At 32.1% G+C, this 27,659-nt stretch overlaps 1 protein-coding gene across 2 annotated transcripts in view; it reads right to left on the bottom strand.

Moving 5' to 3' along the window:
* LOC143223776 (pre-mRNA-splicing factor SLU7-like) overlaps positions 1–26,113 on the bottom strand; it is a 46,074-nt gene extending 19,961 nt beyond the window's left edge. For both annotated transcript variants that reach the window (XM_076452196.1, XM_076452195.1), the window contains exons 1-5: positions 25,955–26,113; positions 22,359–22,456; positions 21,186–21,253; positions 13,850–14,046; positions 5,309–5,413 (exon numbers count right to left, since the gene is read on the bottom strand). In XM_076452196.1, coding sequence (XP_076308311.1) covers positions 5,309–5,413; positions 13,850–14,046; positions 21,186–21,253; positions 22,359–22,456; positions 25,955–26,029 — 543 coding nt within the window. In that variant the 5' untranslated portion in view covers positions 26,030–26,113. The remainder of the gene's footprint in view (positions 1–5,308; positions 5,414–13,849; positions 14,047–21,185; positions 21,254–22,358; positions 22,457–25,954) is intronic.
* Between the last annotated feature and the right edge of the window lie 1,546 nt (positions 26,114–27,659).

Here is a 27,659-nt window from a genome sequence, read left to right on the forward strand (position 1 = left end):
AAAACATAATTAAAACAACCATACATATCTACAAGTATTACTCTCAAACTGCCACGTGAGAAGTGTTGAAAATGAACTACTAATAACAGTTAAAACATTATTAAAATAACCATACATATCTATAAATATTACTCTCAAACTGCCATGTGAGAAGTGTTGAAAATAAACTACTAATTACAGTTAAAACATAATTAAAACAACCACACATATCTATAAGTATTACTCTCAAACTGCCATGTGAGAAGTGTTGAAAATGAACTACTAATAACAGTTAAAACATTATTAAAATAACCATACATATCTATAAATATTACTCTCAAACTGCCATGTGAGAAGTGTTGAAAATAAACTACTAATTACAGTTAAAACATAATTAAAACAACCATACATATCTATAAGTATTACTCTCAAACTGCCACGTGAGAAGTGTTGAAAATGAACTACTAATAACAGTTAAAACATTATTAAAATAACCACACATATCTATAAGTATTACTCTCAAACTGCCATGTGAGAAGTGTTGAAAATGAACTACTAATAACAGTGAAAACATAATTAAAACAACCATACATATCTATAAGTATTACTCTCAAACTGCCACGTGAGAAGTGTTGAAAATGAACTACTAATAACGGTTAAAACATAATTAAAACAACCATACATATCTATAAATATTACTCTCAAACTGCCATGTGAGAAGTGTTGAAAATGAACTACTAATAACGGTTAAAACATAATTAAAACAACCACACATATCTATAAATATTACTCTCAAACTGCCATGTGAGAAGTGTTGAAAATGAACTACTAATAACAGTTAAAACATAATTAAAACAACCACACATATCTATAAATATTACTCTCAAACTGCCATGCCAGAAGTGTTGAAAATGAACTACTAATAACAGTGAAAACATAATTAAAACAACCATACATATCTATAAGTATTACTCTCAAACTGCCATGTGAGAAGTGTTGAAAATGAACTACTAATAACAGTTAAAACATAATTAAAACAACCACACATATCTATAAATATTACTCTCAAACTGCCATGTGAGAAGTGTTGAAAATGAACTACTAATAACAGTTAAAACATAATTAAAACAACCACACATATCTATAAATATTACTCTCAAACTGCCATGCCAGAAGTGTTGAAAATGAACTACTAATAACAGTGAAAACATAATTAAAACAACCATACATATCTACAAGTATTACTCTCAAACTGCCACGTGAGAAGTGTTGAAAATGAACTACTAATAACAGTTAAAACATTATTAAAATAACCATACATATCTATAAATATTACTCTCAAACTGCCATGTGAGAAGTGTTGAAAATAAACTACTAATTACAGTTAAAACATAATTAAAACAACCACACATATCTATAAGTATTACTCTCAAACTGCCATGTGAGAAGTGTTGAAAATGAACTACTAATAACAGTTAAAACATTATTAAAATAACCATACATATCTATAAATATTACTCTCAAACTGCCATGTGAGAAGTGTTGAAAATAAACTACTAATTACAGTTAAAACATAATTAAAACAACCACACATATCTATAAGTATTACTCTCAAACTGCCACGTGAGAAGTGTTGAAAATGAACTACTAATAACAGTTAAAACATAATTAAAACAACCATACATATCTATAAATATTACTCTCAAACTGCCACGTGAGAAGTGTTGAAAATGAACTACTAATAACAGTGAAAACATAATTAAAACAACCACACATATCTATAAGTATTACTCTCAAACTGCCATGTGAGAAGTGTTGAAAATGAACTACTAATAACGGTTAAAACATAATTAAAACAACCACACATATCTATAAATATTACTCTCAAACTGCCATGTGAGAAGTGTTGAAAATGAACTACTAATAACAGTTAAAACATAATTAAAACAACCACACATATCTATAAATATTACTCTCAAACTGCCATGCCAGAAGTGTTGAAAATGAACTACTAATAACAGTGAAAACATAATTAAAACAACCATACATATCTACAAGTATTACTCTCAAACTGCCACGTGAGAAGTGTTGAAAATGAACTACTAATAACAGTTAAAACATAATTAAAACAACCATACATATCTATAAATATTACTCTCAAACTGCCATGTGAGAAGTGTTGAAAATAAACTACTAATTACACTTAAAACATAATTAAAACAACCACACATATCTATAAGTATTACTCTCAAACTGCCTGCGTGAGAAGTGTTGAAAATGAACTACTAATAACAGTGAAAACATAATTAAAACAACCATACATATCTATAAATATTACTCTCAAACTGCCATGTGAGAAGTGTTGAAAATAAACTACTAATTACACTTAAAACATAATTAAAACAACCACACATATCTATAAGTATTACTCTCAAACTGCCACGTGAGAAGTGTTGAAAATGAACTACTAATAACAGTTAAAACATAATTAAAACAACCATACATATCGATAAATATTACTCTCAAACTGCCATGTGAGAAGTGTTGAAAATGAACTACTGATAACAGTTAAAACATTATTAAAACAACCATACATATCTATAAATATTACTCTCAAACTGCCACGTGAGAAGTGTTGAAAATGAACTACTAATAACAGTTAAAACATAATTAACACAACCATACATATCTATAAGTATTACTCTCAAACTGCCACGTGAGAAGTGTTGAAAATGAACTACTAATAACAGTGAAAACATAATTAAAACAACCATACATATCTATAAGTATTACTCTCAAACTGCCATGTGAGAAGTGTTGAAAATGAACTACTAATAACAGTTAAAACATTATTAAAACAACCATACATATCTAAAAGTATTACTCTCAAACTGCCATGTGAGAAGTGTTGAAAATTAACTACTAATAACAGTTAAAACATAATTAAAACAACCATACATATCTATAAGTATTACTCTCAAACTGCCACATGAGAAGTGTTGAAAATGAACTACTAATAACAGTTAAAACATTTTTAAAAATAACCATACATATCTATAAATATTACTCTCAAACAGCCATGTGAGAAGTGTTGAAAATAAACTACTAATTACAGTTAAAACATAATTAAAACAACCATACATATCGATAAATATTACTCTCAAACTGCCATGTGAGAAGTGTTGAAAATGAACTACTAATAACAGGTAAAACATAATTAAAACAACCACACATATCTATAAATATTACTCTCAAACTGCCACGTGAGAAGTGTTGAAAATGAACTACTAATAACAGTTAAAACATAATTAAAACAACCATACATATCTATAAATATTACTCTCAAACTGCCACGTGAGAAGTGTTGAAAATGAACTACTAATAACAGTTAAAACATTATTAAAACAACCATACATATCTATAAATATTACTCTCAAACTGCCACGTGAGAAGTGTTGAAAATGAACTACTAATAACAGTTAAAACATAATTAAAACAACCATACATATCGATAAATATTACTCTCAAACTGCCATGTGAGAAGTGTTGAAAATGAACTACTAATAACAAGTAAAACATAATTAAAACAACCACACATATCTATAAATATTACTCTCAAACTGCCACGTGAGAAGTGTTGAAAATGAACTACTAATAACAGTTAAAACATAATTAACACAACCATACATATCTATAAGTATTACTCTCAAACTGCCACGTGAGAAGTGTTGAAAATGAACTACTAATAACAGTGAAAACATAATTAAAACAACCATACATATCTATAAGTATTACTCTCAAACTGCCATGTGAGAAGTGTTGAAAATGAACTACTAATAACAGTTAAAACATTATTAAAACAACCATACATATCTAAAAGTATTACTCTCAAACTGCCATGTGAGAAGTGTTGAAAATGAACTACTAATAACAGTTAAAACATTTTTAAAAATAACCATACATATCTATAAGTATTACTCTCAAACTGCCACATGAGAAGTGTTGAAAATGAACTACTAATTACACTTAAAACATAATTAAAACAACCACACATATCTATAAGTATTACTCTCAAACTGCCACGTGAGAAGTGTTGAAAATGAACTACTAATAACAGTGAAAACATAATTAAAACAACCATACATATCTATAAGTATTACTCTCAAACTGCCACGTGAGAAGTGTTGAAAATGAACTACTAATAACAGGTAAAACATAATTAAAACAACCACACATATCTATAAGTATTACTCTCAAACTGCCACGTGAGAAGTGTTGAAAATGAACTACTAATAACAGTTAAAACATAATTAAAACAACCATACATATCTATAAATATTACTCTCAAACTGCCACGTGAGAAGTGTTGAAAATGAACTACTAATAACAGTTAAAACATTATTAAAACAACCAACATATCTATAAATATTACTCTCAAACTGCCATGTGAGAACTGTTGAAAATGAACTACTAATAACAGTGAAAACATTATTAAAACAACCATACATATCTATAAATATTACTCTCAAACTGCCACGTGAGAAGTGTTGAAAATGAACTACTAATAACAGTGAAAACATAATTAAAACAACCATACATATATATAAGTATTACTCTCAAACTGCCATGTGAGAAGTGTTGAAAATGAACTACTAATAACAGTTAAAACATTATTAAAACAACCATACATATCTAAAAGTATTACTCTCAAACTGCCATGTGAGAAGTGTTGAAAATGAACTTCTAATAACAGTTAAAACATAATTAAAACAACCATACATATCTATAAATATTACTCTCAAACTGCCATGTGAGAAGTGTTGAAAATAAACTGCTGATAACGGTTAAAACATAATTAAAACAATCACACATATCTATAAATATTATTTTCAAACTGCCATGTTGAAGGTGACAAAATGACAAGTAATCTTTGCCACTGAAAAACATCCAAGTTTCAACAAAGAATAATGCAGCACAAATTAACAAAAAAGTGTTGAATAATTTACACAAAAGAATGAAATTACTGATAAGATGGTTATTTGGTGGATTACAAGGGCATATACTCAGATCAACAGGTGTTATGGACACTTAAATTAAAACCACAATTACTGACATCAAATTTCCAATTTGTGACTTAATAGCTATATTATTTGTTTATCTGATCTGAGCAATAAAGCTTAGATAATATACATTAGTTATTTTACACTTTATAGAATAAAATACTGACTCTCAAGTACATGTTTTAGATATTACTAAAACCATACTAATAACAAAATTCAATATCCACAGAGGCAAACAAACATTTTTTCTTATGTATAAATATTCTTACCGTGTGATTGTTTATATAAACATCCTCTTCATACCTTGATTGAATTGTCCTCTTTTTACCACCCTTTATTACTTGACCACGTCTGGAATATTCCACATACTCCTCCTATAGTTTATTTAATAAAGTTAATTTACAGAAGGTACAAAATACAGTGTAGCAATATGTCTGTTTTAAGACTAACCAAGTCATCAACTGAAGGTACAAAATAAAGTGCAGAAACAGAACTGTGTTTGTTGTTAGACTGATCAAGCTGTTACAAGTTAATCAACAGGATTTACACAATACTATACAACAACAGAACTGTGTTTGTTGTTAGACTGATCAAGCTTTTACAAGTTAATCAACAGGATGTACACAATACTGTACAACAAAACTGTGATTGATTTGAGGCTAACCAAGACATCACAAGTTAATCAACAGGATGTACACAATACTCTACAACAACAGAACTGTGATTGATGTCAGGCTAACCAAGACATCACAAGTTAATCAACAGGATGTACACAATACTGTACAACAACAGAACTGTGATTGATGTAAGGCTAACCAAGACATCACAAGTTGATCAACAGGATGTACACAATACTGTACAACAACAGAACTGTGACTGATGTAAGACTAACCAAGACATGTACACAATACTGTACAACAACAGAACTGTGATTGATGTAAGACTAACCAAGACATCACAAGTTGATCAACAGGATGTACACAATACTGTACAACAACAAAACTGTGATTGATGTGAGGCTAACCAAGACATCACAAGTTAATCAACAGGATGTACACAATACTGTACAACAACAGAACTGTGATTGATGTGAGGCTAACCAAGACATCACAAGTTAATCAACAGGATGTACACAATACTGTACAACAACAGAACTGTGACTGATGTAAGACTAACCAAGACATCACAAGTTAATCAACAGGATGTACACAATACTGTACAACAACAGAACTGTGACTGATGTAAGACTAACCAAGACATCACAAGTTAATCAACAGGATGTACACAATACTGTACAACAACAGAACTGTGACTGATGTAAGACTAACCAAGACATCACAAGTTAATCAACAGGATGTACACAATACTGTACAACAACAGAACTGTGACTGATGTAAGACTAACCAAGACATCACAAGTTAATCAACAGGATGTACACAATACTGTACAACAACAGAACTGTGACTGATGTAAGACTAACCAAGACATCACAAGTTAATCAACAGGATGTACACAATACTGTACAACAACAGAACTGTGACTGATGTAAGGCTAACCAAGACATCACAAGTTAATCAACAGGATGTACACAATACTGTACAACAACAGAACTGTGACTGATGTAAGGCTAACCAAGACATCACAAGTTAATCAACAGGATGTACACAATACTGTACAACAACAGAACTGTGACTGATGTAAGACAAACCAAGACATGTACACAATACTGTACAACAACAGAACTGTGATTGATGTAAGGCTAACCAAGACATCACAAGTTGATCAACAGGATGTACACAATACTGTACATCAACAAAACTGTGATTGATGTGAGGCTAACCAAGACATCACAAGTTAATCAACAGGATGTACACAATACTGTACAACAACAGAACTGTGATTGATGTGAGGCTAACCAAGACATCACAAGTTAATCAACAGGATGTACACAATACTGTACAACAACAGAACTGTGACTGATGTGAGGCTAACCTAGATATTACATGTTAATCAACAAGATGTATACAATACTGTACAACAGAACTGCGACTGATGTAAGACTAACCAAGACATCACAAGTTAATCAACATGATGTACACAATACTGTACAACAACAGAACTGTGACTGATGTAAGACTAACCAAGATATTACACATTAATCAACATGATGTACACAATACTGTACAACAACAAAACTGTGATTGATGTGAGGCTAACCAAGACATCACAAGTTAATCAACAGGATGTACACAATACTGTACAACAACAGAACTGTGATTGATGTAAGGCTAACCAAGACATCACAAGTTGATCAACAGGATGTACACAATACTGTACAACAACAAAACTGTGACTGATGTGAGGCTAACCAAGACATCACAAGTTAATCAACAGGATGTACACAATACTGTACAACAACAGAACTGTGACTGATGTAAGGCTAACCAAGACATCACAAGTTAATCAACAGGATGCACACAATACTGTACAACAACAGAACTGTGATTGATGTAAGGCTAACCAAGACATCACAAGTTGATCAACAGGATATACACAATACTGTACAACAACAAAACTGTGATTGATGTGAGGCTAACCAAGACATCACAAGTTAATCAACAGGATGTACACAATACTGTACAACAACAGAACTGTGATTGATGTGAGGCTAACCAAGACATCACAAGTTAATCAACAGGATGTACATAATACTGTACAACAGAACTGTGACTGATGTAAGACTAACCAAGACATCACAAGTTAATCAACAGGATGTACACAATACTGTACAAAAACAGAACTGTGACTGATGTAAGACTAACCAAGACATCACAAGTTAATCAACAGGATGTACACAATACTGTACAACAACAGAACTGTGACTGATGTAAGACTAACCAAGACATCACAAGTTAATCAACAGGATGTACACAATACTGTACAACAACAGAACTGTGACTGATGTAAGACTAACCAAGACATCACAAGTTAATCAACAGGATGTACACAATACTGTACAACAACAGAACTGTGACTGATGTAAGACTAACCAAGACATCACAAGTTAATCAACAGGATGTACACAATACTGTACAACAACAGAACTGTGATTGATGTAAGGCTAACCAAGACATCACAAGTTGATCAACAGGATGTACACAATACTGTACAACAACAAAACTGTGACTGATGTGAGGCTAGCCAAGACATCACAAGTTAATCAACAGGATGTACACAATACTGTACAACAACAGAACTGTGACTGATGTAAGACTAACCAAGACATCACAAGTTAATCAACAGGATGTACACAATACTGTACAACAACAGAACTGTGATTGATGTAAGGCTAACCAAGACATCACAAGTTGATCAACAGGATGTACACAATACTGTACAACAACAAAACTGTGACTGATGTGAGGCTAGCCAAGACATCACAAGTTAATCAACAGGATGTACACAATACTGTACAACAGAACTGTGACTGATGTAAGACTAACCAAGACATCACAAGTTAATCAACAGGATGTACACAATACTGTACAACAGAACTGCGACTGATGTAAGGCTAACCACGATATTACATGTTAATTAACAGGATGTACAGAATACTGTCCAACAACAGAAATTTGTTTTAAGTAAGGCTGACACTTTCTCTTGTTCATTAAAGATGCTGAAAGTCTAAGTTTTGTGGTGTTTTGTTCTTGTAACCTTAGCTAATATTTTTTATTCTTTTTCTTAGAATATGTACAACTATTCTTATCTCTTAAGAACAACAGAAATGATGAGTTAAAATCAAAGACCACATTACAGAACAATCTGAACTACTTCATTTACTGTTTCTGTTTACCTACATGAAAGCAGGGGCTGAAACATAACACAAGTACAAGGTTTCTGACCTATCAATATTGTACTTTTCCAGTCATAAGTCCATTGGATCTGTCAAAAATTATTACACCTATTTCTCATAATCAGTAGGTTCTCTCTCAGTGTTACCTCTATTTTCTTAGACTTTAGTCTAATTTATGATATTTACATTAATGTGTTCATGAAAAAACATGTAAACAATTACAACTCCACACTGACACAACACTGATGTGGATTCAACTGTGGCCATGAGTTTATTTAGGTGTGTGAATAATGATTATGTACAACTGTGGCCATGAGTTTATTTAGGTGTGTGAATAATGATTATGTACAACTGTGGCCATAAGTTTATTTAGGTGTGTGAATAATGATTATGTACAACTGTGGCCATGAGATTATTTAGGTGTGTGAATAATGATTATGTACAACTGTGGCCATGAGTTTATTTAGGTGTGTGGTATAATGATTATGTACAACTGTGGCCATGAGTTTATTTTGGTGTGTGGTATAATGATTATGTACAACTGTGGCCATGAGATTATTTAGGTGTGTGGTATAATGATTATGTACAACTGTGGCCATGAGTTTATTTAGGTGTGTGGTATAATGATTATGTACAACTGTGGCCATGAGTTTATTTAGGTATGTGGTATAATGATTATGTACAACTGTGGCCATGAGTTTATTTAGGTGTGTGAATAAGGATTATGTACAACTGTGGCCATGAGTTTATTTAGGTCTGTGGTATAACGATTATGTACAACTGTGGCCATGAGATTATTTAGGTATGTGGTATAATGATTATGTACAACTGTGGCCATGAGTTTATTTAGGTGTGTGAATAAGGATTATGTACAACTGTGGCCATGAGTTTATTTAGGTCTGTGGTATAACGATTATGTACAACTGTGGCCATGAGATTATTTAGGTATGTGGTATAATGATTATGTACAACTGTGGCCATGAGTTTATTTAGGTATGTGGTATAATGATTATGTACAACTGTGGCCATGAGTTTATTTAGGTGTGTGAATAATGATTATGTACAACTGTGGCCATGAGTTTATTTAGGTGTGTGAATAATGATTATGTACAACTGTGGCCATGAGTTTATTTAGGTGTGTGGTATAATGATTATGTACAACTGTGGCCATGAGTTTATTTAGGTGTGTGGTATAATGATTATGTACAACTGTGGCCATGAGTTTATTTATGTATGTGGTATAATGATTATCTACAACTGTGGCCATGAGTTTATTTAGGTGTGTGAATAATGATTATGTACAACTGTGGCCATGAGTTTATTTAGGTGTGTGGTATAATGATTATGTACAACTGTGGCCATGAGTTTATTTTGGTGTGTAAATAATGATTATGTACAACTGTGGCCATGAGTTTATTTAGGTGTGTGGTATAATGATTATGTACAACTGTGGCCATGAGTTTATTTAGGTGTGTGGTATAATGATTATGTACAACTGTGGCCATGAGTTTATTTAGGTGTGTGGTATAATGATTATGTACAACTGTGGCCATGAGTTTATTTAGGTGTGTGGTATAATGATTATGTACAACTGTGGCCATGAGTTTATTTAGGTATGTGGTATAACGATTATGTACAGCTGTGGCCATGAGTTTATTTATGTATGTGGTATAACGATTATGTACAACTGTGGCCATGAGTTTATTTAGGTGTGTGAATAATGATTATGTACAACTGTGGCCATGAGTTTATTTAGGTGTGAGAATAATGATTATGTACAACTGTGGCCATGAGTTTATTTAGGTGTGAGAATAATGATTATGTACAACTGTGGCCATGAGTTTATTTAGGTGTGTGGTATAATGATTATGTACAACTGTGGCCATGAGTTTATTTATGTATGTGGTATAATGATTATCTACAACTGTGGCCATGAGTTTATTTAGGTGTGTGAATAATGATTATGTACAACTGTGGCCATGAGTTTATTTAGGTGTGTGGTATAATGATTATGTACAACTGTGGCCATGAGTTTATTTTGGTGTGTAAATAATGATTATGTACAACTGTGGCCATGAGTTTATTTAGGTGTGTGGTATAATGATTATGTACAACTGTGGCCATGAGTTTATTTAGGTGTGTGGTATAATGATTATGTACAACTGTGGCCATGAGTTTATTTAGGTGTGTGGTATAATGATTATGTACAACTGTGGCCATGAGTTTATTTAGGTGTGTGGTATAATGATTATGTACAACTGTGGCCATGAGTTTATTTAGGTATGTGGTATAACGATTATGTACAGCTGTGGCCATGAGTTTATTTATGTATGTGGTATAACGATTATGTACAACTGTGGCCATGAGTTTATTTAGGTGTGTGAATAATGATTATGTACAACTGTGGCCATGAGTTTATTTAGGTGTGAGAATAATGATTATGTACAACTGTGGCCATGAGTTTATTTAGGTGTGAGAATAATGATTATGTACAACTGTGGCCATGAGTTTATTTAGGTGTGTGGTATAATGATTATGTACAACTGTGGCCATGAGTTTATTTAGGTGTGTGAATAATGATTATGTACAACTGTGGCCATGAGATTATTTAGGTATGTGGTATAACGATTATGTACAGCCGTGGCCATGAGTTTATTTATGTATGTGGTATAATGATTATCTACAACTGTGGCCATGAGTTTATTTAGGTGTGTGAATAATGATTATGTACAACTGTGGCCATGAGTTTATTTAGGTGTGTGGTATAATGATTATGTACAACTGTGGCCATGAGTTTATTTAGGTGTGTGGTATAACGATTATGTACAGCTGTGGCCATGAGTTTATTTATGTATGTGGTATAACGATTATGTACAACTGTGGCCATGAGTTTATTTAGGTGTGTGAATAATGATTATGTACAACTGTGGCCATGAGTTTATTTAGGTGTGTGAATAATGATTATGTACAACTGTGGCCATGAGTTTATTTAGGTATGTGGTATAATGATTATGTACAACTGTGGCCATGAGTTTATTTAGGTGTGTGAATAATGATTATGTACAACTGTGGCCATGAGTTTATTTAGGTGTGAGAATAATGATTATGTACAACTGTGCCCATGAGTTTATTTAGGTATGTGGTATAACGATTATGTACAACTGTGGCCATGAGTTTATTTAGGTGTGTGGTATAATGATTATGTACAACTGTGGCCATGAGTTTATTTAGGTGTGTGGTATAATGATTATGTACAACTGTGGCCATGAGTTTATTTAGGTGTGTGGTATAATGATTATGTACAACTGTGGCCATGAGTTTATTTAGGTGTGTGGTATAATGATTATGTACAACTGTGGCCATGAGTTTATTTAGGTATGTGGTATAACGATTATGTACAGCTGTGGCCATGAGTTTATTTATGTATGTGGTATAATGATTATGTACAACTGTGGCCATGAGTTTATTTAGGTGTGTGAATAATGATTATGTACAACTGTGGCCATGAGTTTATTTAGGTGTGAGAATAATGATTATGTACAACTGTGGCCATGAGTTTATTTAGGTGTGTGGTATAATGATTATGTACAACTGTGGCCATGAGTTTATTTAGGTGTGTGGTATAATGATTATGTACAACTGTGGCCATGAGTTTATTTAGGTATGTGGTATAATGATTATGTACAACTGTGGCCATGAGTTTATTTAGGTGTGTGAATAATGATTATGTACAACTGTGGCCATGAGTTTATTTACTTATGTGGCATAACGATTATGTACAGCTGTGGCCATGAGTTTATTTATGTATGTGGTATAATGATTATGTACAACTGTGGCCACGAGTTCGTTTAGGTATGTAATAGTGAGAGTTGAATGATTGTACTACAGGTTATGTAACAAGGAAAGTCCACTTATTTAACTACATGTTATATAATATTGAAAGTCAATCAATTACACTATAGGTTAAGTAACAGTGAAAGTTGACTGATTTCACTAATAGGTTCATTTAAGTATGAATTATTCCATATTATTCCTTTTGTTAATTTTAATGTGTGTAGTACTTTTTTAAAAAGAACTGTTTTAAAGAATAAATGCAAATTATTGTGAAACACTGATATTTCCCACAACAGTTTATGAATTTATTTTCTTTGTATTACAGTCACAAATATATACAATGTGTGTGCTATTTGCACTTTATCCAGTACAGAAAATTGAACACTGGACTTTAGCAATGTAAATGCATACAGGTTATGCTAAACCAACTGTGGACCACAAGAAATGTATATTTAATATGCTTGTATATTGAGTAATACAAGCACAAATACAGGATAACAGTGGAAAATCTGATACTTATGTCAACTACATATGAAAACAAAAGTCAAAGTAGAAATATATTAAAGGTTCCTGTGGCAGCTATCTCAAAAATAAGTTCAATATCTTTTACCAACTGTAAAACATCTGATGAAACACTTGAAGAAGTCATTCTAAGGGTTTTCTTGATTTGTCAGTTTTGTTTATGTGGTGCATAAAAGATTTACAAATGCAAATGGACATGCAATTTAATATTTTAGTGTATTCTGACCTTCAATCAAAACGTGACCTACGAGAAGCCATTATCAGTTTTAACAAAAAACCCAAGATCGTTGTAACGTAAATGCCTGTAGAAAACATACGTACTATTTTAAGACAGCACGGTCTGTCAAATATTTATAAGTTTCAGAAAAGCTTCTGAATACTTTAGCTCTAACTGAACTAGCTGGTCATAACACTTTCTTCAGTTCTGTATTAAGACTGTTGTTTTTTCTGAGTTAAGACAACAAATTAGAAAATAATTCCATTTCAATATTTATCATTAACAAAACTTATGTGCAACACAAATTCAATGGACTTTTACAGAAATATTTCTCCTTTCACAATTTTAAAGTAAATTACTAGTGAGAAAAATTGCAAAACTTACACTCTGAGCAAAGCAGAGCTCCTTAGGTGGTGCACAAAGATGTTGTGCTCCTCCATACTTATCTAATATGGTACCTTTCTGTTTATCTTTCAATTCTTCTTTCTTCAATTCATACTCCTTGTTGAGCAGAGCCGTCTTTGTGGGTTCAGCTTGCAGATGAATGTCAATACCCTTTTCATACCCTTGCCATGCAAACACTGTTGTAGGGAAAGTTATGTTCTTTTATAAGATCTCTTGAAGAAAACAGTAACTATAATAACCTTAAGAAACAAATTCAAGTTAAGTTTATGAACCCTGTGTGCACAGGTGAAGTTCACAACCTTTAACACAGAGCCATTCAACATTTATCTGTTGTTAGAGTTACTAACTATTCATTTTACTCTTCACTGCTTATTCTGTGATAGTTCACAGTAGAGTATGCAGTATTATGTAATAGTGTTAGGACAAGAGAATATTTGGTTATTATTTATATTTTATGGAGCTCATTTTTCTATACCATAACAAAATGTAAGTTCCAACACTATGGTGATGTTTCACTGATTGCAGTTGACAACTGAATGAGCCAGGGTGAGAATACATATCATTCTCAAAAATGTCCATATAATTTTGCAAATAACATATCATAAGAGTTTCTGAATGAAGATATGGATCAAATTTAGGGTCTGAAATAACTCTCATGGTATCCAATGCAGTGCCTTAACTATATAGAAAGAAGCTAGCATATGATATCAGTATATGTTAGAATAAATCAATTTAATAGCTTTCCACAAATAAACCTTGATAAAACGGTGATAAAATTTAATATTAAGGTTTATTGTCATGCCATGGCCCAAAACACACAAAAAATATCAGTAGAGCAGAGAGTTAACATACAAGGTTTACGTGATGCTGGATGGATTCTACAACAAATTGCTGCAGGCTTGAAATGCTCCAGAAACATTGTCAAGCACCCTTGATCATGGAACAGAGAAAGGTAAATTTGAAAACAGGAAAGGAAGAGGCAGAACACCTAAAGTCAGTGACTCTTATGCTATGTATCTGCAGCCTTCAGGACAGAAAGAAAGCTGACACTGATCTCAAGCATGTGATAAACAACCATGTACCAAATGATATAAAAGTGTCCAGATCTACATAATCAAGATGACTTAACAAGAATGGAATATTTGGTTCTGCAGCAGTTAAAAAATGTTAATCTCCAAATATTGTTAAGAGACTGAAATCTGCTAAAAAATACGAAAACTAGACTGTTGATGAATGGAGTAGTGTGTTATGGACAGATGAGTCCAGGTGTGAAATATGTGGTTCAAAGCATAGGTTGTATGTTCAGTGCAAAAAAGGTGAAAGATATTTAATTCAACACACAGCACCTACCATGAAGCATGGAGGAGGGTGTTTTTTTCTGCTGAGGCAACAAGAGATATTTGCAAAATGGATGGAATAATGAACCAGCACAAATACCATTGGTTACTGATCTGTCATGGTTGTTTAAAAATTGATAGAAACTTCTACTACCAAGAAGATAATGATTCCAAACACTCATCCAACCTATGCAGAAATTACTTACCTAAAGAAGAAGCTGCCCGAGTCATTTCAAGTGATGCAATGGCTACAGACAGCCCTGGTTAAGCAGGTCTGGGATTTGATAGATCAAAATCCAGACAAATTAAAATTTACTTCCTAAGAAACTTTATGGAAGTGTATTAGATACATTTAGAGTCAAATCCCAACACTTTGATTAAGCACATTTCAGCAATGCCTGAAAGACTATCTACAGTTATTAAAGTAAAAGGGAGACACACAAAATATTAACTGTTTGATTAAGTCAAGCACTTCCACAAAGTTTCTGTTCTATTAAATATGAAGATTAATAAACTGTTCATGTTTCATATGTGATTTATCATCCATTGTTCTTTGAAAGTAGCCTTTTGTACAGTACTATGTACCATAAAATATACAGGGACTGAAAAAAATTTAATATGTGACTTTCTGAGATTATAAAGGTTATACACATGTGGTATACACACTGTAAGAAAGAGTGAAGTATCTTCACATGGATATCACTTTGACTTGTCTAAGTCTGAATTACACTAACACAGTCAACTGACAGATATTCTGAGTAAATGGAACACATCTCAATTTCTCTATAGAGTAGACCTCTACCCTTGAGTAAAGAGACTGCTGGAACACATCTGAATTTCTCTATATAGACCTCTACTCTTGAGTAAAGAGACTGCTGGAACACATCTGAATTTCTCTATACAGCAGACCTCTACTCTTGAGTAAAGAGACTGCTGGAACACATCTGAATTTCTCTATACAGCAGACCTCTACTCTTGAGTAAAGAGACTGCTGGAACACATCTGAATTTCTCTATACAGCAGACCTCTACATTTTACTCAATGTTGCTAAATCAGAAATGTAGGGTCAAAATAATAAAAGACGCACATAGTAAATTCAGAATTGTAATGAATCTTCCCTCTCCAACATGTGGTCAGTCCAAGAGACACTGAGTTATACACCACATAGTGTTATCTGTGAAATAAAACGAGAAAGCTTCTCTTGAACTGAGAAAACTTGAATGCTGAGATGTTAGGAAAAAACTAAATAATCATCTTTTAATTTCTACAAAGGGTCAACTTGTTCTCATGTAACTAAATATTCAGTTAAGTGAGTGTTGACTTGTTATGTTACTTGTTCACTGCAGGTTCAGTCTGTGGTATGCGATGTTTAATTGTGTCAAGCTATCTTTCTCAGATAGCATCTACTGCATATTATCCATATAAAACGTTTTAACAATAAAATTTAATAAAACAACAGAGATATTTCTGGTACTATTGTAGGTTAACATTATTATTAAAACAACTTACAACATCACTAAAACATGTTTTATGTATAGTGCTGCTATCTTGTAAGGAAAACTCTAATAATAGTTTGTACAGTAGATATCCTGCATAAAACTAAAATGACATTAAGACACATTGTAATGTGTGGTGTTTTCAAACCAACCTGCAGGACAGACACATTATGTGCTACTAAAAGGAGTGATTGTTCAGTGACTTTTCATTTTCTTTAGCTTCGGACTGTGGTAACTCAAACTACTCACAGTTACCAGACCCTTATTTCATATACCAAATTTTAAAGGAACCTATTAAGAAGTACATAATACATAAAATATCAATTTTGAATTTTTTTCTTTCTTTGACATCTCATATTTTGTTTCACCCACCACCACACCCTAAGTTTAACACAAAATGTGGTCTGGCTAACAAACAGATTAAGTCATGCATTAACTCCTTTTTAGACTGCATCTTTTTTTAACACAAGGTGTTTTTGATTGGATTAAAGAATATACTACAATATAATGCTTTACCATTGTTAACAAGGCATCATCTGCATGATACTGCTACATTAAAGGCTTATTGTTGTGTGTTAGTTTTTACTCCCAAATTTAGCTGCTTCCAGTTTTTCATAAGTCAGTTGGTGAACAGTTGAAATCAATCTATATCACCTTTCTGATCAAGCTGAATGAACCATAACCTGTAATTTGTGTCATTCAACATTTAACTTTGTGTTGTTAGCTATAAAACATAAGCAATCCATCAATGCCAACAGAACAAATAACCACATGAACTACAAAATAACCTAACAAGTTTATTTTCAGCATAAAATAATGCTGTGTCCTTTGCAAAGAATCAAACCCCATATTTTAGTGTTCTAAATCAATAAACTCACCACAAACTCCTCAAGAGACATCCTAACACAAATAAAACAATGTAATATACCAAAACCTAGTAGTAAGTCTACTTTTATATCAGAAAACGTGTTAGTCAAAATGTCAGCTATCAAAGGCTCACATGTTAATATACCAAACACTAGCAGTAACTTACCTTTATACCATAGTAAGTGTGGGTAAAAATGTCAGCTATCAAAAGTTCAAGGCCCAGCATGGCCAGGTGGGTTAAGGCACTTGACTCATAATCTAAGGGTCACGGGTTCACATTCCCATCACACCAAATATGCCTGCCTTTTCAGCCATGGGGGACGTTATAATGTGACGGTCAATACAACTATTCGTTGGTAAAAGAATAGCTCAAGAGTTGGCAGTGGGTGGTGATGACTAGCTGCCTTCCCTCTAGTCTTACACTGCTAAATTAGGGATGGCTAGCACAGATAGCACAGTAACTTTGTGCAAAATTTAAAAACAAACAAACAAAGGCTCACATGTTAATATAGCAAAGACTAGCAGTAAGTTACCTTTATACCATAGTTAGTGTGAGTAAAAATGTCAGCTATCAAAGGCTCACATATTAACATACCAAAACTAACAATAAGCATACTTTTATACCAGGATAAGTGTTAACAAAAATGTCAGCTATCAAAGTCTCAAGTGTTAGTATACCAAAATCTAGCAGCAAGCCTACTTTTATACCAGAATAAGTGTTAGTAAAAATGTCAGCTATCAAAGTCTCAAGTGTTAGTATACCAAAATCTAGCAGCAAGCCTACTTTTATACCAGAATACGTTAGTAAAAATGTCAGCTATCAAAGTCTCAAGTGTTAGTATACCAAAATCTAGCAGCAAGCCTACTTTTATACCAGAATACGTTAGTAAAAATGTCAGCTATCAAAGTCTCAAGTGTTAGTATACCAAAATCTAGCAGCAAGCCTACTTTTATACCAGAATAAGTTAGTAAAAATGTCAGATATCAAAGTCTCAAGTGTTAGTATACCACAATCTAGCAGCAAGCCTACTTTTATACCAGAATCGTTAGTAAAATGTCAGCTATCAAAGTCTCAAGTGTTAGTATACCAAAATCTAGCAGCAAGCCTACTTTTATACCAGAATACGTTAGTAAAATGTCAGTTATCAAAGACTCGCATGTTAATATACCAAAACTAGCAGTAAGCCTACTTTTATAACGTGTTAGTCAAAATGTCAGCTACTGTGATATTTAACTTCAATCTGTAGATAATATATCGTTTTATTACTTTTTCTCACTTTCTCTTTGAGCTAATAATGTGTCTGGCTAGATATTGTAGAAATGAGGTGAATCAAATGTTGTTCATAAGTGAAAAAACTGGCTGCAGTATTCTTATCACTGTACTTCCTTATTACAGTTTCACCATTAAATGAACCAGTTAATGTAAGGGGAGAAAAGTTTAAAATAGAATTTGTTGTTAATCACCAAATAAAACCAATGAAATTAATGAGAAATTCTGTGGCTTAATGAATAATTCAACTATTAATGATGTTGAAGTTATGTCAGATTTCAAGTATATAGACTGGATTTTAAAATTTTCAGGATAGTTTTCTTCGACAATAGTGAGGAAACTGACTAGGAATAATGCTATTTTAGATTTATTAACTTCTAATAAAGAAATGGTTGACAGAGATTAGAAAACATTTGTTGGAAGCGATATTTACATAAGATGTTCACTGTGCATGAAGACATTCACACTAGATGTTTCACTGCATATTAAGACATTCACTTACACTAGATGTTTCACTGCATATTAAGACATTCACTTACACTAGATGTGTCACTGCATATTAAGATATTCACTTATACTAGATGTTTCACTGCAGATTAAGATATTCACTTATACTAGATGTTTCACTGCAGATTAAGATATTCACTTATACTAGATGTTTCACTGCAGATTAAGATATTCACTTATACTAGATGTTTCACTGCAGATTAAGATATTCACTTATACTAGATGTTTCACTGCATATTAAGACATTCACTTATACTAGATGTTTCACTGCATATTAAGACATTCACTTATACTAGATGTTTCACTGCATATTAAGACATTCACTTATACTAAATGTTTCACTGCAGATTAAGACATTCACTTATACTAAATGTTTCACTGCAGATTAAGACATTCACTTATACTAAATGTTTCACTGCAGATTAAGACATTCACTTATACTAGATGTTTTGCTTCACATGAAGATAAAAATAATGGGGTTGTGGTTTCAAATTTCTAAAAAGTAAATATTGAAGAGATGAAGCAAGAACTGCATACTGTGAATTGGGTAACTGTATTAGTTGGAAATACTGATCAAATGTAGAGGGTTGAAATACATTCTTAAATATTCAAGATAAGCATGTTTCTTATAGGAAAATAATGGCTGCAAATAAGAAAATAAGAGATTGGCTTACAAAAGATAAAATTAAAGAAAATAATTTTATTTACAAGAAGTTTAAACTGCTTGCAATAATGGATATTTGAAGGATTATAAAAGATTAAGAGAGTTGGTCAAATGGAAAATTAGGAAATCAAAATCTATATGACAAAAGGTTGACTCAAAATATAAAAATTAACAGTAAGGATTTCTTCAGATAAAATAAGCAAAACATTAGGATGTGAATAGGGCTTTAGAGAAATAAGCAAAGAAGGCTAACAATTGATGATTATGGGATGGCTGGTTTTTTTAAAATTCTATTGTTCTTCAATTTGTACTAAATGTAAACAAGATCTAGGTGTAATTGTTGATCAGTATCTTAAGACATCCAAGCAACATAGTGTTGCTAGTGGTAGGACAAATAGAATTTTAGGTTGTACCAACATAAATATTGATTACAAGTCTATAGAGGTTATAATGCCATTGTACAAGTCACTGGTTAGGCACATCAGGAGTATCATGTTCAGTCTTGGGCTCCTTACTATAAGGACTGGAGAGAGAGTTCACAGTAGGGCTACTGTGATGTACACGCTGTTATATCAAGACAGGTTGAGCTGTTTGAAATTTTATTTTGATAAAAGAAGCTGATTGAGGCATTTAAGAGTGTTAATGGAAGTGTTAGGGTTTAATCATTTTTCATATTTAATGTGAGAATAATAACACCAGGTGACCATTAAATTTTAGCAGGGCAGAAGTCATCTTCAGTTAAGACAGCTTTACTTTAACAAAATGGTTAATGTAATTAATTTAAGAAAAGTTTTGATAAGGACTGGCTTTGAACATTATCTATCAGAGTTTAGTACTGTGAATGGGACAACCTACATGAACCAGCAGTTTCCTTAAATTATGTACATATTTACATAAAGAAAACTTCAATAACATTATAATGATAATTATACTAACTTTAGAGTGAAAGTAAACAAAGAAATGATAGATCACTCATAAATTAACAGTTGGGTGAACAACTTAAATATTTACAATATAAATAAACAAACTTGTTACTCATCTAAAAAATTACACTTATTAATTTTAATTAAATAACAATCTCAATGAAAATTAAGGTTATCCGTTATGGTTAACTAATTAAACGTAATGTTACATTTTTCCCTATGTTTTAAATTTTACAGACAGCAAAACTTACACTGTTCTTTGGCTTGTTGCAGTGTATCTCCAGTAAAGCGTACAAAGTTATCTCCAGCATACTGCAACCTGAAATACAAATAATATTCATTCATTTGTGGCAAGTATAATTTATAAAAGTCCAATAACTCAATCTAAAATACACAAAATTGAACAATTTCAATATTTTGCTCTATAAAGTATGAGTGAGAATGATTTCTTATCTAGTTGTATCAATTAATAATTTTTTTCAGTTTTTATTAAACTATTTTAAAGGTAAGTTGAAAAAACAGACACATCGAATTTTTATTTATAAAGTTTCCCTGCAGTCTCTATTTAAACATATAAAAGGAAAAATTAATTTTTAATACAGTTAATAAGAAAACATCTTGATAATAAAGTGTAATTATTAACCGATCTAAAGATAGGATTGTCAACTTTGATATTTTTATTTTAGAAATCCAGAGGAAACCAGACATGTTAAATATAACAAGTGTTAACTGGATAATACATGTATACAATGTTTTGGTAACTGGATAATATGGGCATAAAATATTTCAATAACTGGATAATACATGAACGCAATATATATGTAAAAACGGCTCATTTGGGTTGAGAAAATTTTTTACGTAGAGGACGAACAACGTTTCGACCTTCTGCGGCCATCGTCAGGTTCACAAAGAAAGAAAGATGACCGAAGAAGGTCAAAACGTTGTTCGCTCCTCTACGTAAAAAAATTTTCTCAACCCAAACGAGCCGTTTTTACGTATATATTTTTCTCTACAAGTGGATTTTCTCAACATCACATGAACACAATATTTCAATAACTGGATAATATAAAAATACAGTATTTTGGTAACTGGATAATACAGGCATTCAATGTTTTGCAATGCAAATTAAAAAATAAAAAACATTTAGAAACAATCTTTAAATTAAGGTTAGAATATGTGATAACAGTTAGGATGGTTTAATACCATTAAAATATACATTTATTTATTTATTATTCTGCTTTCTTGGGTTTTCCCATCACATTTTAACAGAAAAACAATGGCAACTTTAAACATTTTTCCCTACATATATGTATCTCATAACTGGTAATTTTACATCTTGATACAGTGTGTTTATAAACTTGGTAACTGTACAGTATTTTGACCACAGAGAAATGAACTGAAAAACTTCAGATCAAGATACCTACTCTTCTGGATCTTTCTTTGTACCCTTGTGAGGATTGTCTCTCATTGACCTAGTTTTGGGATCATAGTATGCAGAATTGGGATCCAAGTTCCTCAGGTACTAAAATCCAAGAGTACAAATTATAATACATTATTACATACAAGAATCACAGTTCTCACACAGAAAAACATCAGTTTCATACTTGATAGTACCAATACAGTGGTACATTTGTATTCTTTAGAAAAGGATCACACAACTTTTGTACCACTGGAAGTCTGAGGTTGGTTAACATTATAAATAAACAGTATCAATTACAAGACAGTATACTTAACAATAAAGAAACTGAAATAACTTTTACTTGGATATAAAATTGTGGCTATTAGTGTTGGGTTACCTTAAAATACAGATGACCAAAATCAAAAGACTAAATAAGACATGAAACAAAGAATTCCATAGCAGGCCTCTCAAGTAATAAATGAAATTGTTGGAAAATGCCACAACAGCTTTTACATTTTATCTTCTCTGTGCAGCTGAAAAATTAGTAAAGTGGGCCAAGTATCAGCATATAGCAGTCTCACACAGATAAATTACTACATACTTCACATGACAGATGTATAGCAGTCTCACACACAGATAAATTACTACATACTTCACATGACAGATGTATAGCAGTCTCTCACACAGATAAATTACTACATACTTCACATGACAGATGTATAGCAGTCTCTCACACAGATAAATTACTACATACTTCACATGACAGATGTATAGCAGTCTCTCACACAGATAAATTACTACATACTTCACATGACAGATGTATAGCAGTCTCTCACAGATAAATTACTACATACTTCACATGACAGATGTATAGCAGTCTCTCAGACAGATAAATTACTACATACTTCACATGACAGATGTATAGCAGTCTCTCACAGATAAATTACTACATACTTCACATGACAGATGTATAGCAGTCTCTCACAGATAAATTACTACATACTTCACATGACAGATGTATAGCAGTCTCACACAGATAAATTACTACATACTTCACATGACAGATGTATAGCAGTCTCACACACAGATAAATTACTACATACTTCACATGACAGATGTATAGCAGTCTCTCACACAGATAAATTACTACATACTTCACATGACAGATGTATAGCAGTCTCTCACACAGATAAATTACTACATACTTCACATGACAGATGTATAGCAGTCTCTCAGACAGATAAATTACTACATACTTCACATGACAGATGTATAGCAGTCTCTCACAGATAAATTACTACATACTTCACATGACAGATGTATAGCAGTCTCTCACAGATAAATTACTACATACTTCACATGACAGATGTATAGCAGTCTCACACACAGATAAATTACTACATACTTCACATGACAGATGTATAGCAGTCTCACACACAGATAAATTACTACATACTTCACATGACAGATGTATAGCAGTCTCTCACACAGATAAATTACTACATACTTCACATGACAGATGTATAGCAGTCTCTCACAGATAAATTACTACATACTTCACATGACAGATGTATAGCAGTCTCTCACACAGATAAATTACTACATACTTCACATGACAGATGTATAGCAGTCTCACACACAGATAAATTACTACATACTTCACATGACAGATGTATAGCAGTCTCTCACAGATAAATTACTACATACTTCACATGACAGATGTATAGCAGTCTCTCACAGATAAATTACTACATACTTCACATGACAGATGTATAGCAGTCTCACACACAGATAAATTACTACATACTTCACATGACAGATGTATAGCAGTCTCACACACAGATAAATTACTACATACTTCACATGACAGATGTATAGCAGTCTCTCACAGATAAATTACTACATACTTCACATGACAGATGTATAGCAGTCTCTCACACAGATAAATTACTACATACTTCACATGACAGATGTATAGCAGTCTCTCACACAGATAAATTACTACATACTTCACATGACAGATGTATAGCAGTCTCACACACAGATAAATTACTACATACTTCACATGACAGATGTATAGCAGTCTCACACAGATAAATTACTACATACTTCACATGACAGATGTATAGCAGTCTCACACACAGATAAATTACTACATACTTCACATGACAGATGTATAGCAGTCTCACAAACAGATAAATTACTACATACTTCACATGACAGATGTATAGCAGTCTCACACACAGATAAATTACTACATACTTCACATGACAGATGTATAGCAGTCTCACACACAGATAAATTACTACATACTTCACATGACAGATGTATAGCAGTCTCACACAGATAAATTACTACATACTTCACATGACAGATGTATAGCAGTCTCTCACACAGATAAATTACTACATACTTCACATGACAGATGTATAGCAGTCTCACACAGATAAATTACTACATACTTCACATGACAGATGTATAGCAGTCTCACACAGATAAATTACTACATACTTCACATGACAGATGTATAGCAGTCTCACAAACAGATAAATTACAGTAAGTTTTAGACTTGTTCATAATTAAAACTTTCTTGCTTATTTTCCACCAATTTATACTCAAGAAATGTAAAATATTTCAAAGGTTCAAACACTGTAAGAGAACTCCACATTAGACAACACATACAATAAGCTTCTAAAATAATAGACAAGAAACAAACAGACAAATATGTCCATATGTTTTATAAGCCTTAATTATTGTTGAAATATTGATAAAAACAAAAGGATACCCATTGCAAATCCTTCTAAAACTGACACACAGTTTGGTATTTCTACTATTCCAACTTAATCAGACAGTCTTAAACTCATTATTAGACATTCACTGTCATAATTTAATGATAACAAACAAAAGCTGTAGTTGACTTTTCTTTGATCGTCTATTAACCTACATTATTTTGTAGAACTTCGTTTTACAAATGCTAAATTGTTTTAACATCTAGGAAACTACCAGACCAATGTTATCATTTCAAATAATATTTAATTTAGTAAAGAATGAAATATTTAAACTTTTTGATGCTTCGTGGCTACATCAATTCCAATTTTGTTTTAAATATTTCACTAAATGTCAGAAAACATAAGGAAAAAAGCCCACATCATAACCTACAGTAAAATGTAAAACTTCTAATTTCAGCAACTTAGTTAAAATACTATTACATTTCAACTCTACTAAACTAAAAATCTGTAACTAATAAAGTATTTTGAAATATTTTAACCACATAAAAAACTTCAGTTTATCAATTTTATTTTCAATTAACACTAAATGTATAATCATAAAAACTTTCTATCATTACACTCAAGATCAGAATTTAGTTTCTTAAAATTAATGTATTTTAGTTTCAACTTGTATAAAGAATTTTACAGAGAATCTAGGAATAGTTTAATACACAAACACATATATCTTTCCATCCAAACAACTTAGACACTTGATATATTTTATTTCACTAAAAACATGTTATTTCTGTAACAAAGTTTCTTTTACATTTACTGTAATTTTCTCCCAAAGAGTGAAAATAGAAAAATTCAAAAAACATCCTTGGAAACAGTTCTACAGTTTCACAAGTCATACCTTAGCAATATCTTCACGAATTCGCAAGTTTCGAACAGTAATTCTCTGTTTGCTGTCGACTTTGGTTCCAGGCATGTCAGCATTGTCAGCATATTTTTCTTCATCATCATCCAGATCACTATCCACGTCATTATTCTATTAGACACAAAAACATTAAATACAACAATGGCATAACATTGGTAAAAAAACAAAGAATGTTATTACGTGATAATATTGTGAAATGTAGTAGTGTGCTACTGTTTGTTAAACTTCAGTCGAGTACAACTTTTGGTACATACAATAAGCTTTATATTCCCTGTTTTAAATGATTTTATTTGTCACAGTAACTTTCAAGGTTCCTCCTATCCAAACATCAACAGGAGTAAACGTAATAAAATATTGTGACACAGTATTAACCCTTTTGACCCAGCAGCCATTTTTAAATTCCTTCCTGCATTAGTACTGTGTTAGTATGTTTTATTTGTTTATTTTAAAAGAAACATTAAAACAGCAATTAAACCTGCAGGTTTTGCTGTCATGATCCATTTGCAAATACAAATCTCAACTATTAAAGTTATTATACATACAACTGTGAGAAACTAGAAAACACTGTTATTTTAAACAGTTGAACACCCCTAAATAAATGTATTTTATTACTATCCATAATCATTTCTCCACATAAGATAAACTGAGATTGTTAATAGAAGACTAGTTAAAATAGTGAATACTTTACATACAGAGTCACTTCTTTCCCTCTCTTTACTTCTCTGTTCCTATTAAATAACCTGTAACCATGTGTTTCAAAGGAACTTCTGTCATCAAAATCATCTCCATTTAACCATGTTTCAGTTATTCCCATTATATCTAAATCTTTGTATCCTACAAGTGCCATAAAGTTATCTATTTTATTTCTTACACTTCCAGCATTACTATAGTAACAGTTAAGCCGATCCTTATGATTTTTATACTTATTTCCTATGTTGCTTCTTTCCTTACCTCTTAATTTAGTTTATCTTTGCTCTCACCACTATCTAGTCTTAATTTAAAACTTTCCTTAGAGCTGAGTTAATAGCTCTTGCAAACATGCCAGACTCTTTACTACTTATGTCTTCAGATAACGTGGCTGCCCAATTCACAATAGATAATGTGATATTCAGTCTGTCTTCAGATAACATGGCTGCCCAATTCACAACAGATAATGTGATATTCAGTCTGTCTTCAGATAACGTGGCTGCCCAATTCACAACAGATAATGTGATATTCAGTCTGTCTTCAGATAACGTGGTTGCCCAATTCACAACAAATAATGTGATATTCAGTCTGTCTTCACATAACTTGGCTGCCCAATTCACAACAGATAATTCTTGTATCCTTTCAAAATTTGCTTTTTGGAATCAAATATCATTACTCCTGATCTCTCTCTGCAAAAAAACATCAAACCTAATACAGCAATGATCACTTGTACCTAAGGATTCTCCAATTTCAACCATTTTTATATTTGAAGTTAACTAAAATATAAAATAGCATTATTTTTAGTAGGTTCCTTGACCAACAGGTGGAGAAATCCATTTTGAACAGTTTCCAGAAATCTTTCTCCTTATGGTTTGACTTTTAGCATTTTCAGTATGTCTGACATTAAAATCACCCATAATTATGACTTCATTAACATCTGGGATCTTAGTCTCACTGTAAAGTTTCTCAATAATTTCTATTTGATGATCTGTAA

Source organism: Tachypleus tridentatus, chromosome 8, assembly GCF_004210375.1.
Source record: "Tachypleus tridentatus isolate NWPU-2018 chromosome 8, ASM421037v1, whole genome shotgun sequence".
NCBI lineage: Eukaryota > Metazoa > Arthropoda > Merostomata > Xiphosura > Limulidae > Tachypleus > Tachypleus tridentatus.